Raw genomic sequence first — 18512 nt, 5'->3', positions numbered from 1 at the left:
GGTGAAAATATGGCCATATTTGTCCACTTGTTATGATGAACCTTAAGTTAGTAAAACAAACAAATTTATTTTATGAGGAACTGTTTAAATAAATTAAAATAATAATTACAATTGTAGGTACAGTTTGGGATGTAGATGGTTTTGATGAATTTCATCAAATAAATATATACTGCTTACAACAATATTCGACAAACAACTAGCTCCCTGATGTTGGGTAAAACCCGTATTCCCTATCATAGCATGGTATTAATCGAATAAATATTAATGGCAAATGACCATTCTAATTTATATTTCCCGGATTGTATTACCGTATCTTTTAATATCCTGTTTAAATCAATCATCGGAAAGGGGAATTCATTCCCAAACTCCTATTTTGGTCTTCTTTATAATTCAAAGCCACTCGTTTGCCAATAAAATAAATGTAGTAATAACGTTTAATGTCTTTTAAAAGTTAAGAATACACACATTAACTAACAATCATTTTTTTTTACAACACAATGTGTTTTAATCATGAACAATGTTTAAATAAATGATCAACAAGTTGTCAAGTTAAAAAATAAAACAATAACATTTTTTACTGTAAAAATAAAAGATTGAGACTGGAAACGGAGAATGTGTCAAAGAGACAATTCGACCAAAGATAGTATTAAAGAGCAGCAATGTAATTATACAGTGTATTACAAATTACACAGGTTTTCTGTAGTAATTATACAGATTGTAGATATTACTTTTAAAAATAATTTTGACAGTTTGCTATCAAAACAAACCAACTTATTTTCGCGGATACTTTATTTCGCGTTTTTCCCTTTCTAATCAACTTCGCAGCTATTTAATTTCTCGATTTTCAAAAATACTCGACTGTGTTTAAAATGGTAAAATCCAAGCTTTTCATATTTGCGACGATTTATATTCGCGTTATTTTTCTACTCGCGAAAGTCGCGAAAATAAGTTGGTTTACAGTATTAACCAGCAGTTTAAAATAATATTTATAATTGAGATGCGACAAGTTAAAACTCAAAACCGTCTTTGGGTGGTGCAGGCTAGCCTTTATCACGTCAATCACCAGACACAGGTTGAGCAATGGCATCAGGTGATGTGTTTGGTGGAATGTTCAAAGTGAGGGATCCAGAGTATCCTCTGTCATATGAAGCACCATAACCAGCAAACTGTTGCGACTGCATGCTATTTTAAAATTAGAAAATAAACACAACATTAAGTAAAAATTACATTATTAGATGTATAAATAGAGTTAAAAAAATATCATATTTTATAGTTCTCAAAATTATAATTTATAATCTTAGGAAAAGACATTTTATCATTAAAAAAAAGTGACATTTTGTATACAGATAGATTATTTACCTAATATCTGGCATGCTTCTAGCGCGTTGTTCCTGAAAATACTGCTGCGGGAACTGCAAACGGTTTTCAGGTTTGAGTGTTGTTTCCTGACCATGTGATGATGCAGAGGTATGTGAGTCAAACCCAAAAATTGGGGTTATATTCTTTGTAAAGCTGAAACGAGAGAATCGTTAAATCATATTAGTTTAAATGGGATAAAAACAACTTTATTTGGTCAATTAATTTTGAAATACATTTAATAAATGAATTCATTGCAAAATTTGGAATATCATATTACTTAGCCACAATGATGCATGCAGATCCACAGTCTAGACAAGAACCAATAGCAGTAGAAAGATACAGCCTAATTTTATTTCTTGGGGAATGATACAATATGAGTGATAGAAGCCGCCGTGATCTCAGCTCGAAACTTTGATGTTGTGTCTGCCCTCTACTTCATGTGGCTAAAGTATAGGCAGCAGCAGGCTGTTACCTCTTTAGTGCAGTGTTTTCGCCTTGTCGTACGAGGAATGAGGTGCATGTTCTTCCGAAGTACTCAATTGAGTTGGTTAAGATGTTTGTTTTTGTCCTACAGGACTTTCACGTCCAACAAGTACCAAATTGATGTCGGACATTTCCTAGTCAAGACTCGGCTGCATGTACTATGTTCTTTCCTTATTTGCAATGGAGGATGCAATGTGCGCTGCTTTTGTTTTAATTCAACAGCTTGTAGACACTTCATGGAGGGCTTTTCATGCAGAGTATTGGTAAAATATTGAACAGACGAGCATCTCTTATTTGCTTATTGTTGAAAGCCTTAAAAAGTAAAATCACAAAAATCCTGAACTCAGAGGAAAATCTAATCGGAAAGTCCATAATCACATGGCATAATCAAATAACAAAACATATCAAAAACGAATGAACAAGAACTGTCATATTCCTGACTGGGTACAGACATTTTCAAATGTAGAAAATGGGGGGTTAAACCTGGTTTTATAGCGCTAAACCTCTCACTTTGATGACAGTCTCGGAGTAATACGTCATGGCATTCAAGGTACCATAACAGATATCTTCATTTAAAGTATTATTAAAATTCTTACTTGATGTCCAGCTCATTTGTTTCATAATTAAGTAACACATTCCCTTCAACATGACTTGCTGCTAAAATGTCTGCATACTGACGAGCTTTCTCTTGATCACCATCATTAATGGCTGTCTGCAGCAATTGAGTATAATGTTTCGACTGTTTTTGCTCTTGTCTTGCCTTCATTGTAAGATTTTCAGCACCAACTGGTAAAAGATTGTTATTATCTGCAATGTTTGAATTTACCTTACTAGTGTACTCAAAATCTGTGCCTGGTGTATTGAAACCTTCACTACAGTCAATATTTTTAGCACCGTTATCCATGTCAACATTTTCAACATTTTCAGTATCTGTGTCTATATCTGTAATTCTCAAAATTTTCTCCAGGTTTTCATTCTGATCAGACCGAACTTTGAGATTTTGATTGTCAACATTTTCACCATTTTCAGTATCTATGTCTATATCTGTAATTCTTAAAGTCTTCTCCATATTTTCATGCTGATCAGACCGAACTTTGACATTTTGATTGTCAACATTTTCACCATTTTCAGTATCTGTGTCTACGTCTGTAATTCTTAATGTTATTTCCAGGTTTTCATGCTGACCCGACCGAACTTTGAAATTGTGTTTGTCCCCATTCATTGTATCTTTGTCACGAATATCTGATTTGATATCTTTTCCCCAAGGTGGATCATCAACAGTTTGAAGAAAAACTGATTGAGGTGCAGAACCATATCTTTCTTTATTGTATTTTTCTTCATGGATCTTTATATCTGATCTGAAATCGACTGTCCAAGCTGGGTCATCGACTGTTTGAAGAAAAACTGATTGAGGTGCAGAACCATTTCTTTTTATGTTGTATTTTTCCTCAGGGGTCTTTAAATCTAATCTGTAATCTACTGTCCAAGCTGGATCATCGAGCGTTTGAAGAAACTCACATGATTGAGGTGCTGATATTGAACCTTGTCTCACTTTGAGGTATTTGTCTTGTCGGGTCTTTACATCTGACTTAACTGATTGTGTACTCTTACTTCTTTCCAGTACTTGGTCTAAGCCAGTCACTCTTGATACATGTGGATGAGGGTTATATGGTCTGTGCACGAGAGAATCAGAAGAACATGAATTATCACTGCTTCCACTTTCTGTTGAGCTTGTTCCTTTTATTGTCCGAATAAATTCATCGGGTTCTTTATATTTGAATCCTACTAAGATGAATTCTGAAATGAAAAATTTAAATCAATGCATCATGTCATAAATTCGTTTTTGATTTTAAAAAGGACCATAAATGGAATTTATTACAAATCAGTTGTTTGAAGCTCTTTTTGATTAAAATCACAAAGATACTGAACGCCAAGGAAAATTCAAAATGGAAAGTCCCGAATCAAATGGTGAAATCAAAAGCACGAACACATCAAATGAATGGATAACAACTGTCATACTCCTGACTTGGTACATGCAATGTATAATATAATGTATATGTTCCAGACCATATGAGTATTTTGACCGAACGCGTACGGTCCAGACCATATACGTATACTCGTAGGTTCGTACCGTTATACTGTCCGTATGAGTATACGCGTATGGTCAAGTACCAGCTGACCATATACATGTTAATGGAATCATATGGGTTAAATTTAAACAAACATTTATCACAATCTTTATTTGAATTTTACACATTGTTAATATTACAATTACAAGTAGATGGATAAAATGAACAAGCGAACAATTAAAATTAAATGTTTGTTTAATTGTATATCTGAAACCTATTTTGGTACTCTCGCCCAAGGTGACACTTGCTACCACATGTAACGTAATATTTTTTACGTTTACATGTTTGCAGTTCATGCATGTTCACGAGCATCACTGAAGAGACATGTATTGTCGAAATGCGCATCTGGTGCAGGAAAATTGATACCGTTAATGTTATTCCTTTGCATTTGCATTTTTTTTTTAAAGTTGCTAAATATTCTAAAACAATTGTCCTTCCACATTATGTTTACTTACGATATCTTCGATTTCGGTGATCATAATTCCTTTAATGTATTACTGATCGACATGCTGAACACAAGAGATTAACAGAATTAATTAGCTTGAATTTTTGATATAGTTGAAGTATAAAGTTTTTTTTATTTCAATTACCATTGGTTTTTTTATAATAATTTTAGAGTTAAGTTATGTTGATCTCTTATATGCATTTGTATCTAATAAACTTGACCAACTTCATAATATCTGTCCAACCGTATGAGAATTTTGAAAAAGTACGCATATGGTCCAGACAGTACGCGTACGGTCCAAATACTCATACGGTCTGGAACATATACACATAATTGCTCCCATTTAGTAGATCTTAGTTTAGAAGATATTTGTCATGTTAATAAAGCATAAGTAACTTTTAATAAGTTTAGATAACTCAGATTAGAATGTAGCCGTTGCAGGTGTTCCGAAATTATTTTACGAGCCATTAAGACATTCATTCCGATTTCACTTTTTAAACTGTACACATAAAGTGACATTACTGTAAATGCCATCCAAAACAATCACTGTATAGCATGCTCAGGCCAAGTGTCAAACTGCAACATTATCATCACAGCAAAGATAATGAATGAAAGATATAGGCTATTTTGTACATATACAAAGTGGAAACTTCTAGCAAAGCATTATTATACCTTATTTCATTGCATTTGACTATTTTACCAATTATGTTTGTTCATGCATCGATCGTTGTAAAAATAACGGAATGTGATGCGACTGTCATAATCGTGAGAGGTTTAACGCTAAAAAAACAGTTTCAATCCACCATTTTCTACATTTGAAAATGCCTGTACCAAGTCAGGAATATGACAGTTGTTGTCCATTCGTTTGATGCGTTTTATCCTTTGATTTTTCCATTTGATTAGGGACTTTCCGTTTTTGAATTTTCCTTGGAGTTCAGTATTTTAGTGATTTTACTTTTAATTAGAAAAAGGGGATTTCGTGGCAAATAAAACAAAGATTTTTGTAGATAATCCACAGAATTTAATACAAAGATTTCTTTATTTGTTATAAAATTTATTTGTTGTTAAATAAAACATAGATTACTCATTTATTTTTCTATGATGAATGAATGAATGAATGAATGAATGAATGAATGAATGTGCTAGCGTTTAAATTGTTTACAAAAAGTGCTAGACAACCTTTTAATTCCAATTAAAGCCAACCATCTAAATTTATAAACTTGTTTAAGGAAATCATTGCTAGCATTGTTAACATATCATTTAACCCAGCTCTACTCAACCCCATTAAAACAAGTGAAGTGTTTAAGAAAAACCCTGAATAACTTTCTTTTACCATCCATTTACAATGCATAATGTCTATAGGTATGGCAAGCCGTTCTCGTCAAAACTATGTTTAAACCCTTTTTTCGAGAAAAAAATATACACTGAGATTCAAAAACCTAAAATAACACACTGAGAAATCGAAATTACACACTGAGATTTACAAAAAAAACACACACACACTGAGAATTCAAAATTACACACTGAGATTTTAAAAAGACACACTGAGATGAAATAAATTGAAAAACACACACTGAGAATTGTTAATTACACACTGAGATTTCAAAAATACACACTGAGATTAATATGCAAATTACTAATGAATATTCATGAGATGAATAATTCAACAGATTAATATCTTAATCTCAAGAACTCTTGTCATTATTTTAAGAATTGAATGCTTCTTTTTGTAACTTCATTGGGGTGTAAATGTTGACCGAAGTACATTTTGTATGAAGCGCGGAAGCGCTCCATACTAAAAATGTGCGCACGGTCAACGCTATAATTACATTTTTTTTAGCAATGATTATGAAAAAACGAATTTTATTATTATTTTATTTAATTCACCTGTGCACTTTATTGTGGGACCACGTGTTATCATGAACGAAAAGTTTTATTGAGCAATGCAATTGATTACGGAATAACACGTGATGTGCAGTGAGCCAATCAGAATAAAGTATCATAATGAAACATACATCTAATGTAATTATAATGAAATGCGATTCCTTCAACCAACATTCGTAATATATTTCAAGACTTAAAAATCGCTCATATTCATATATAAGTTTGTTGCCTATAATTCAGATCATTACTACCAGTGTATCGGGATTTTTTTTTAACTTAAAACCGTTTAAGCATGGGTCCCTTTTCAAAAGTCTTCCAACTGTTACCCTGATTTCGCAAGATAATCTTTTATATTTGTGTTACGTTTATATGTTTTCTTATAATTTTAATAAAGTTTTTCACCATAAGGCTATATTTTGTAATAAGAGTAAGTGGGTATTTTTCTTGTTCTTGTATTTCTAAAGCTTTTTTATAAATAATTTGGAACCAAATCGAAGGCCTAACGAGTTCTGTCTCCTAGTTGTTCAGCTTGTCTTAGATTCAGATTAAGTATGCTAATTAGATATGTGCGCATAAAAAGTGCGCACAAATCTCAGTATGTAATTTTAAATTCTCAGTGTGTAATTTCAAATTCTCAGTGTGTGTTTTCAGTTTATTTATTCCCAGTGTGTAATTTTTAATTCTATGATGCAAAGATAATAAAAAAAAAAATGCTAAACAAAATTGACTTGAAAAAAAAGTCAATATTAAACTTGTTTTATGACGAATAGGTGTGTATTGTGTCAAAAGGATACTTGAAAGTAATTTTTAGCATTGTTTTTCTCCGTTAATCGATTTGCGAAACGTCTTATTGTTTCAACCTAAAAAGGAATACAGCTCTCATCATAATCAACACCGATGTCCTTTATTCATGAATATCTTAATATAGTTCTGAATAAGAATAGTATTTTGATCTAAGGATATGTGGAAGTGACACAATTGTGTTTTCCCGATAACACATTAAAAAGGTCATGCATCCGTACTCAAATACTGAATCAAAACATAGATTGAAAACATAAAATCCTATCAGGTCAAGGTTGAAAGCATCCATCACCATAAGATTAAAAATCAACTGTTTACAAAACTGTATTTGCAAAGCCTTTGGAACTTTTGGGTACTTAAATAATACTCTTTATCTTCGTTATTAATCTAGTCTTTTCATCTTTTTTAATTCGAGTGTCAATGATAAGACTATTGTAGACGAAACGAGCGCTGGGCGTAGAAAATTTTAAGCCGGGTTTATTTAACAAGTTTTTAGTGCATTTCTGTCTTATTTTTGTCCTATTTATATATTTATAACAAAAAATTAAATTAATACCAAGCGCAGGACCATTCTCAAAGACTACATTTCACTTGAAGTAATTAAAAAGTTCGGTAAAATAATGACACTGGCGTTTTTGCGTTCTTTATAAAATTAAAAAAAAACAGGGGAAGATGTAGTACTTATGATTCGTAAGGAGATAACTCTACCATGGCGACCAAATAACGCAGAAGGTAGCAACTACAAATTAATATGTTCTCCGTCAATAAGAAAACACGTACCGCATAGCATTTACCTACTTTAAAGATGATGAATTGACACCAATGTATAACCTATGTCACAGTGTCATGGAAATTATCCAATTATCCAATGTTGAAAACTATCTTGTATTCAAATGATCTAAATTTCTGTTGCATGTAGCTATTGTATGATATCATGACTTTTTTCTTAAACACATACTTGTTCAAATCCCCCCTCGACTGTTGAATGACCCATCATTTTCTTCGTATATTTAGAGAGAAATAAACCATTAAGCAGTTACTTTAATAAAGGGTTATTTCAAAAAGAAATGGCCATACATATAAAAAGAAGATATGGTATGATTGCTTATGCGACAACTATCCACAAGAGACCAAAATGACACAGGCATTAACAACTATAGGTCACCGTACGGCCTTCAACAATGAGCAAAGCCGATACCGCATAGTCATGTTTATTATAAATATATATGCTTCTATTCAAAGGGTTTTCAATTAAATAAGTCATGGTTGCTGTGTAAATGATACTTTCAACAAAAAAACTTACTTTTATTCATTTTTGCTTTGCCTTCTCTACAAGCATGTAGAGTATTGATCACATTCTGAAGTTTCGGATAAAACTCGTCAAACTCAGGTCCTTTCTTGAATTGCAATACAAAGGATCTTTTCTTCCCTTGATCATTCAAATGGAACTCTTGCCAAACTTTAGCCTTATTTACGATGTGTTCCAATGATCTGTCTATGAGTCGGTTAAGGTATATGGTCATCAATGGAGTCTGAAATGATTCAAAAATGTGTTAAATACTTTTCCTTATACCGGTATGGTGGTTTTGCTACCACTTATAAAAACACACATGGTTGAAGGAGCCAAAATACGAATCATGAAATGTCAATATTTGGTGAAAAATTAAAAAAAAATGAATTTATCATTCTTTATTGTTTTAATAAAATCCCCCCACCCAAAAGACGAATAGTCGATGTCTAAAAATAGCTATATTGCCAAAGAATTATTTCTGTAACGAATAGAAAACTGGTTATCAACATATTTTGCAACACTGTTTCTAAGATATGATCGTTTGATCCTACAATGCACATCGAATCCCCTTATTGTTGTCTGTGAGCAGACTCATTGAATGCCTTCGGCTGTTGTCTGCTCTATGGTCGGGTTGTTGTCGTTTTGACACATTCCCCATTTCCTTTCTCAATTTCATCTTTCAGGTCTATGTATTTTTTTACTTGCGTGGTTCAGAGACGTTGTGCATAATCATTTAGCAATACAATTTCAGTCAGGGGTAAACATAGGGGTTTAGGGTTCCCGACTCCCTTCATATATATATGGTTAATTTACAGATATTAAACAATGGCAACTGAGAGAGTATGATAAAACGGTTATGTATGAGTTTGGGATGCAAATACATTTTTTTTGCAATATGGTTCAATATTCTTCAATCAGCTGAGCTGTGACTTGCAGAAGAAGAATTTTGATTTCAATCTTTTGTTATTGTCCCAAAATACAGTTAATAAAACTTGCAAATAGCCGCTGTTTACCTAGATCATATTAAGATAACTAATATTTTCCAAGAGAATCGGATAGGAATAGTATGTATAATACTTTGATAATTAGGCAGATATCGAGTTTAATGTTAAATGATGCAAAATGATGTTGAACTTCATGCTGAATGTTCTTGCATAGTTGCTGGATTTGCATAAGCTCTATATTAGACCCTGATCATTCATATTTGGCGAGGCGTGGAATTTTTTCTCATCACAAACAGTTTATAATAAGATTTAATCAAAACCAAACAGGAACAAAAAAAGGAAACAAATCATTTGTTCACTTCCCCTTCTGTAACAATCATTCATAGATTTTTGGCAGAAATTAAAAATCCAAACAAAGTTCGCATGTGCTGTCAGTGTAAAATTTACTTATTACTGCTAAAACTAAGTCCAGTTATGAGAGTTCAAATGCACAATATACGGAAGAATAATAATATTCATATTTTTGTTCATATTTCTTTGTCGTGTAAAAGTTTCGTAATATTCCATGAAGGTTTATTCACCAAAAAAATCGACCACGGATTGTATGCACATGCCGAAAAATTTTACTATAAAAAGCTAAGTCCATTGTTTAGTAACATAGTGAAAACTGTTAGCAAAATATATTTTCGAATGCTTCTTCGGATCTTAATTCTCATCGAAATTCATATGAGTTTTTTAAATGTTTGCAAAGTTATTAAGGTCTAAAACTTAAACGCTAGACGGTATCTTTATGTTGAATGCAAAAAAGTAAGTCCATTTGTTACTGGACCTTTATAATTCAAAGGGAATTATACTCCCCCAATTCAATAATACATAAGATGGGTTAATTCCTGTCAGGTCGGTTATTTCTCTAGTCAAGTAGCTCACACCTGTCGGGATCGCCCCAGGTGACATTTCATACAGTCAAGTTTGCTGCAGGGATCAGGGGCGGATCCAGCCATTTTAAAAAGGGGGTTCCCAACCCAGGACAAAAGGGGGGGTTCCAACTATATGTCCCCATTCAAATGCATTGATCGTCCAAAAAAGGGGGGTTCCAACCCCCGAAACCCTCCCCCTGGATCCACCACTGGGGATTTCCATATCTATGTCATGTGTTTAAAAAATTTAAGGTTAAATTTTTCAATGAATGAGTAACCCCAAGAAAACCAATAATTTAGCATTTTAATTAATAGAAATGTTATTATTATATGTATGTTATGATATTTAATTCAGATAATTATGTCTAGAATTATTATATTATATAATAAAGTCTTTCTTTTAAAATGTCTTGTGTATAAAACAGTTATTGTTGTAATTGTTGTAATCTTAGACTGTAACTACTATGTTGCTACGAAACCTACAGAATATAGAATTACTATGTATATCTTTCGTTTCTTTTTTTACAGGCCTGAATAAAACATAGTCCCTCCCCGACTAACACAATTAGTAATGGTCAGTGCCTAAACGATCATGATATTTCATTGGACAGGTATTTTTTTTTTTTTTTTTTTAACTTTTTACTGATGATAAGAGCGACTGTTGGAACACCAGCGTTACTTGCTAGAAATATCAAATTAATTGACTATGAAGCAACTTTTCGACTTTATCAAACAGAAGCTCACATGTACATACATTTTCAAATATAACCGTTAAGGAAGTCTTTCTGTGACTTTAATATCAATTTACAGTTTGTTCTTTAATTTTATCTAATTACTTCCACAAGTATAGAGGGTACTCATAAAATACTTTCATATTAAGTTCTTATAAGCTCTAATAATATATTAGATATTTTTCTGATAGTTTAAAAAATGAGACTGATGTTTTGAAATAAAAGCATAAAAATACGTAAGCATTCATTGAGCAATGTGGTACAAAGCAATATAATGAACCTAAAAGTTTTCAATTCAAGATAAATACGTATTGCAGTATTAAAACTAGTTATAGTAGTGTAAATGCTAGTACTGTATCAAATTTTGATCTACAAAGAGTGCGTTCAACTTTCCTTTGTGGGAGGTCAAAATACCTTGGCTAAGAAAGTGTCATACAACCTTAACCAAAAACTTTTTTCCAATCAAGATACTTTTTAAAGCATTATATCTAGACCAGCTATCGATCATTTATAGAAATAATGGGTGGGCTTTTATATTGCCATGTGAGGGTCAAAATACCATGGCTGAGAGAACAATATTATAAAATCCTTTCCCACAAATGTTGGTTTATTTAAAGATACTTAATTACTACAACATTATAAATACATGTAGTTAAAGTATTGTAATTGTTATTGTAATATTGTAAATATGAATTCTGACGTATAAGAGGAGGGGTGACTTCCTGAAATGCCTACATTTAATACAATGTATTTTCCTAGAATTCCTACAAAATCAATTGTCAGAATAGATATAGATGTTGTTTTAGTGAATGATACGATGACTCAGGAAACGTGTACATTTCTTCATTCAAGTTCTTAATGACACATTATAATCTCGAGATTATAATAACATCGTGTAGCTTTGTATGTAGACTTGCTACATGTCCCTTCCTTGATATGTTTTATTTTTATTTTGCCCCTTTAACAATTTAACTGCTATAACTAGGAGATTACCATTATACTGACATCTGCAGGAAGAAGGATAAAATGTAATTATACTAGTCCCTTTCTCCATGGCAATCAGTGTGCTGGCAGTTATCAGTAAACTTATGAAGAAAGAAATAAATAAAAGGGAATTGTAGCAAGTCTACTATGTATGCTCTGGCAATATGAAATTCTGACAGCGAAAGGGGGTTCAAAATACGACGATTATAACATAATATTTTGACATATTAAGATAGGATGTTCAATTTATCATGGTAGGGTGTGCTAAGAAAAGATGTTATACATTGTTTTGGGAACTTAAGGTTTTGAATCTTTTTGAAGCATTATCACTAGTTTTAGTAGTTTAAACGGAAATCCCTCAATATCAAAGAGGTTAAGATCAATGATTTGCTACTCGTCGTATTCATTCAAACGATCTATTTTGTATAGATATCCTATAAGAAGTTGAATAAAACATACTATGTTTTACCTTTTTACCTATATGGCAATACTGTTCCAATAAGTGTTTGATATCATTAAAACATGTTCAAACAGTTGTTTGTATTCTCTTAATCAGCAATGGTATTTTGATCCCTACCATTGAAAGATGACAACAATGTTCTTGTAGACGTCAGATTTTTGGATTGCCATAGGCAGAATTCGGACTACTGTTGGAAATAAAACATGGTGGAACAAATAAGACGAGGTATTTTGACTCCCCGAACCATCATAGAAACAAAAAACCCTTTCTTCTTTTTGAGGTGGTTATATATAAAATATGAAAGAATTTATACATTTTCATTTCGTCTTTGTATTTGTCCCCTTCCTCCAAAAGAAACCCATAGAAATCCCTTCCCCTTTTATTAAATTATTACATTTCAAACAACTTATAGAGTTATAATGCTCCAATAGGTACGTGTTGTCAATTTTTGTGATTATTACTTAGTCGCTATATTTTGATCCACTGGCTTGCCCACATATCTTAAACTTTCAAATCCTCTAGTTATTCCAACTTCTTGATTTTATCATAATGTTACAAAAATATGTAAAGGTCCCGCAGAACCCAATGTCTCGCATACTTTTGCTGTTAATCGCAGGCTCAACAAAAATGAGGAAAAACATTGATAAAATATTCCTCTCGATACTATATTTTGATTGTAAGAAGCTTTTGTCCAAGTTTGGTAAAAATCCAGGATAGTTTATGAATCTAATAAATGTTTTGAAAACTTTCACTTCAGACCGTATATAATGTCAACTGGAAGAGAAGTCCGTTTATAAGTAAAATACGGATAAACAGGTATGAAATTTCCTTCTAGATACTTGGGTTTTTTTAATCATAAAAAAGCTTCTGTCCAAGTTTGGTACACATCCAGGATAATTAAAAAATGTTTTTAAATTATATAATTTAAACGTTAATCACAGAGTGAATGTAATGTTAACTGGCAGAAAATTCATTTATAAGTAAAATTTGGGAAAAAATGATTTTTTTTACAATAGTTATCATAGGTACCAGGCATAATTTTCTTTGGATACTATCTCATAAACAAGCTTCACCATCTCTTCAGAGTTCAAATATTTTATATATATATATATAATTACATTAGATGTATGTTCCATTGTAATACTTTATTCTGATTGGCTTACTGCACATCACGTGTTATTCCGTAAGCTGTTGCATTGCTCAATACAACTTTTCATTCATGATAACACGTGGTCCAACAATAAAGTGCACAGGTGAATTAAATAAAAAAATATATGAAATTCGTGTTTTCCTGATTATAACTAAAAAATGTAATTAAAAGTATTGAATGCTTCTTTTTGTAACTTTATAGGGTTGTAAAAGCGTTGACCGTGCGCACATTTTTAAATACAAAATGTACTTCGGTCAACGCTTTTACACCCCAATAAATTTACAAAAAGAAGCATTCAATTTTTAAATAATGTATTGTATGTATGCATGCTTTGTAAATATTCTATTGTTATATATTGTTATGGGAGAAGACTATATAAGTTTGATTTACTTGTGTCTCATCCCTTTTGCACATTTACGCAAATAAAATATGTTTAAACTATAAACAAGCTTCTGTCCAAGTTAAGTAGAATCCAGGATAGATTAAGAAAGTGATTAAAAGTAATGTTTCTTGGCGGAAAAATCTAAGTCCATTTATAAGAACAATACGGAAAAACAGGATTTTTTTTTACAAAATTTACTTTTATATTCTATCTTATCCTCATATTTATAAACAAACTTCTGTTCAATTTTGGTAGAAATGCCGGATAGTTTTTACTCAGGGATGGTATTTGAACCCTCTACATAGTAAAAATCCACCAGAATGTTTAATTGGCAAGGCAATTCAAACTACATGATGTGTTTTTTTTTCTCAAATACTCAATTTTGGTGTAAATAATCGTTATGGAACAGATTGGTGTTTTTTTTGGAACATTTTCACACAGTCATGAAACTGTGGACAAAAATTGAACCCCCCCTTTTAAACCGCAAATATTCAAATCAATAAAGCTTGCCAATCTATTTCATATATGAATAATGCTCCAAGGCCTATATGTTATGGAGAAAACATGTTCGAAAAGTAGTTTTAACATATTAATGTGGTCATGAAGGCATGGTTTTTCGTTTATTTGCGGTACATAATTACCAAATTATCTTTCTCTTTTTTCTAAATGCGGGATATAATAACAACATTTTTTTTCAAAAAATCTGAATGTGACACGATTATGAATGTTTGTGATCGATGAACCATCCTCAATTACCTGGGACAGTGGATTATACGTATATCAAGAACAAACTGTAACAAACCAATAGGAAATAGGAAATGGCTAAGCGCAACTGATTGGTCCGAAGCACAAAAGTCATCAGACCAAACTGTGGAGTCCAGAAAGAAAGAGCTTAATTAAACAAATTTAGACAGTGCACGAAATCACAAAAAAAAAGTACTAGTAATAGTTACTGAAAGTTATTTTAAATATAATTACAACTTAAACTTCAACTGTACATTTTTATTCATAGACAAGTGCAGATTTATATTTTCAGTACACCTGTATGTCTACCATAAAGAACTGAAGATTTCAGGTAAATAAGATAAATCAAATGTGCATTTTGCTTAATTGTATACCTGGTTTTCATCTCCTGAGAAATTAACTATGTCCTCCGGTGCGTCGGATTCCAATAACATGATAGTACATGATCCAAATGGATGCAATGTTAGTTCTGACTTCTTTTTCCTAAACAGATGAACTTTTGATTTCTTCGGTACAGGAACAAACACTTCACAATCATGACATTTTGCAATCTGCGGCACTTCAGAGAAAAAATACACTCTACTTGATCGAGGCCTTGGAATCTTTGTCTCCGAGGAATCAGTCTCTCCGTTCATTTTATTAATCTCACTTTCACAACAGATTATTTCAACTTTTTTATCACTGTTAAACAAATCAAATATAGAAGATTAAAAAGCTAGCTATTATAAGCAAACCAATAAACAAATGTCACTAATTCCTGTCGTATTTCCTTCCTGTTTTCTAATAAGCTTATGTTCCGCAACGCTTCTTCAATTCATTATCAATTTTGTAATTAACAATACTTTTTGTTATGTAAATCGTCATCACATAATCTAAATAATTGTAAACAGCAGAAAATATTTGAGGTAAATTATTTTTAAATTCGTCAAATTGTTTTAACAAAATTTCATCAACACATATTTTATATTAACATATGAATTCCTTATCTTCAGTTTAGACAGTCTGGTCAAAATCATACATCTTACTCGCTATCGATAGATCAGAAAACGGGAGGGACAATCGAGATATTTTGATTTTAATCCAAATGACAGTTAACCGGTGTCTTCCTGGAACGCTAACCCTACTTCTAATGAATTCCAATATCTATTCATCGAATGTCAATAGGATAATTGAATACATGTTTGTTATAGTGAAAGTGGGTGTGAGAATTTTATTTTATTCGTTTAAAACAGAAAGCAGATTAAAAATAAAAATGATTCAGCACTATGCTGCAGAATCATAATTAGTTATCTAAGCATACACATGTGACTTCATTCATTTTGGTATATGCTAAAACGTATTTTACTCAGCACATGCCAAATTTTTCATAACATCCTATATATCATTTAGCAAATTTATGATTCATTTCAGCAAATGCTAAATTCATTTCAAAATTTGTTTAATTCAATTTAGCATATGCTGTATTATTCGGCATATAAAATTGAGAATGGAAATGGGGAATGTGTCAAAGAGACAACAACCCGACCAAATAAAAAACAACAGCAGAGGGTCACCAACAGGTCTTCAATGTAGCGAGAAATTCCCGCACCCGGAGGCGTCCTTCAGCTGGCCCCTAAACAAATATATACTAGTCCAGTGATAATGAACGCCATACTAATTTCCAAATTGTACACAAGAAACTAAAATTAAAATAATACAAGACTAACAAAGGCCAGAGGCTCCTTACTTGGGACAGGCGCAAAAATGCGGCGGGGTTAAACATGTTTGTGAGATCTCAACCCTCCCCCTATACCTCTAACCAATGTAGTAAAGTAAACACATAACAATACGCACATTAAAATTCAGTTCAAGAGAAATCCGAGTCTAATGTCAGAAGATGTAACCAAAGAAAATAAACAAAATGACAATAATACATAAATAACAACAGACTACTAGCAGTTAACTGACATGCCAGCTCCAGACTTCAATTAAACTGACTGAAAGATTATGATTTCATCATATGAACATCAGGCACAATCCTTCCCGTTAGGGGTTTAGTATCATACCATCATAACATATATGAGAAAAACATAACCCGTGTCATGCCAACAACTGTTTTTAAAAAAAATAATGTGTTTAGTTCCGATGCAAAGACCTTATCAGTGACTCAATATTAACGCCAAAATATGCAATCTTTAATGACTTGACAACAGTATCGTAATTATATCCCTTCTTAATAAGTCTATTCAAAGGTTTTGTAAGTTTCTGAGGTGAATACTGACACCTTTGTGTTTTATAAAGAATATTACCATACAAAATTGGATGTGAAATACCTGAACGTATTAGAAGTCTGCATGTTGAGCTATATTTACGAATGATGTCTTTATACCGATGATAAAATTTAGTAAATGTTTTGACTAGTTTGTGATATCGAAAACCCTGGTGTAATAAGTTTTCAGTAATACATAAATTTCTCTCGTTAAAATCTAAAACATTGTTACATACACGAGCGAATCGTACAAGTTGAGATATATAAACACCGTAAGATGGTGACAAGGGAACGTCACCATCTAAAAACGGATAATTAACGATAGGAAACGAAAAATCATCCCTTTTATCATAAATTTTAGTATTCAGCTTTCCATTATATATAATTAGTGATATAGATATCAAGATCGAGAAAAGGGCAGTGGTCATTGTTAGTATTAGCTTTATTTAAAGTAAGTTCAACAGGATAAATTTCATTAATATACATACTGAAGTCGTCATTATTGAGAGCCAAAATATCATCCAAATATCTAAAAGTATTATTAAATTTGTTTATCAGATGTTGTTTCGATGGGTCTTTGCTTATTTTTGTCATAAATTGTAACTCATAACAATACAAAAACAGGTCCGCAATAAGTGGTGCACAGTTAGTCCCCATTGGAATTCCGATAATCTGACGATATACGGAATCCCCAAAGCGAACAAAAATGTTATCTAGTAAAAATTCAAGGGCATATGTAGTATCAAAGCATGTCCAATTAACATAGTTTTTTTTGTTTATTGCTACTAAAAAATGACCTAAAAGAGTTTGAACATATATATTCACATTCTGATTTTTTGAATGCCCATTTAATTAGGTGTGTGAATTTTTTCTTAATGAGAATGTGAGGCAATGTGGTATACAGGGTAGAAAAATCAAAACTTTGAACAGATTCAAAATCACCAATATAAGCATGCAATTTATCAAGTACTTCCAACGAGTTCTTGACACTCCAAAAGTAATTTATTCCACTATTTTCGAAGGCCTTATTCGAACAATTTATTATCAGGTTTTTAATTGTACCAAGTGTGCTGGTAAGAAGAATAGATAATTTAGTAGTTGAACAATGGCTTGAAGACGAAATAAATCTATATTTGTAAGGGGTTTTGTGTAGCTTCGGAAGCCAATACATAGTTGGGACTTTCATTGTATTTGGCTCTGCTTGTAAAGCGGTGGTTAAAAGTTTATGTTTGTTACAGATTTCGTTTTCTGAAAATGGAGTCAGTTGGAATGTTGTTGTGAATTGGTGATTTCCTTTTTCAGAACCTCAATGTAAAATTTACGTCAAACAATAATAATATTATTAGCAGCTTTATCTGCCGGGACAAAAACAAATTCCTTGGCTAGTTCTTTTAGTTTATGTTTGATACGAGAAATAGGTTTATTGTGGTTATTGTTTATAGTAAAATATATATATACAGAAATATTAACGCGAAATCAAGGTCATAAATGTTAATTAGGCATACATGCTGAAATTATCTGGCATATATATACGAAATGAATTCAACAGATACGAAAATG

At 32.0% G+C, this 18512-nt stretch overlaps 1 protein-coding gene across 1 annotated transcript; it reads right to left on the bottom strand.

The window, feature by feature from the left end:
* Positions 1-64: 64 nt before the first annotated feature.
* LOC139520022 (uncharacterized) lies at positions 65-15755 on the bottom strand. The gene is made up of 5 exons (XM_071312406.1): positions 15079-15755; positions 8405-8633; positions 2439-3639; positions 1360-1512; positions 65-1182 (listed from the first exon to the last, which is right to left on the bottom strand). Exons 1-5 carry the CDS (start codon positions 15337-15339, stop codon positions 1056-1058), a joined length of 1971 nt encoding a protein of 656 aa, XP_071168507.1. The 5' UTR covers positions 15340-15755; the 3' UTR covers positions 65-1055.
* Positions 15756-18512: the final 2757 nt, after the last annotated feature.

This window comes from Mytilus edulis, chromosome 4 (genome assembly GCF_963676685.1).
Source record: "Mytilus edulis chromosome 4, xbMytEdul2.2, whole genome shotgun sequence".
In the NCBI taxonomy this organism is placed as follows: domain Eukaryota; kingdom Metazoa; phylum Mollusca; class Bivalvia; order Mytilida; family Mytilidae; genus Mytilus; species Mytilus edulis.
Note: the sequence above shows the minus strand (reverse complement) of the source record. Positions and strands in the feature narration are given on the sequence as shown.

What these genes read in the sequence shown, in the direction of transcription:
- LOC139520022 (XM_071312406.1), bottom strand. Translation starts at nt 15,339, where the DNA reads ATGAACGGAGAGACTGATTCCTCGGAGACAAAGATTCCAAGGCCTCGA. An exon ending in CAAAGCAAAAATGAATAAAA is followed by an intron (nt 3,640 to 8,404) that starts GTAAGTTTTTTT and finishes TTTTCATTTCAG; the next exon opens with AATTCATCTTAGTAGGATTC. An exon ending in ACAAATGAGCTGGACATCAA is followed by an intron (nt 1,513 to 2,438) that starts GTAAGAATTTTA and finishes CTCTCGTTTCAG; the next exon opens with CTTTACAAAGAATATAACCC.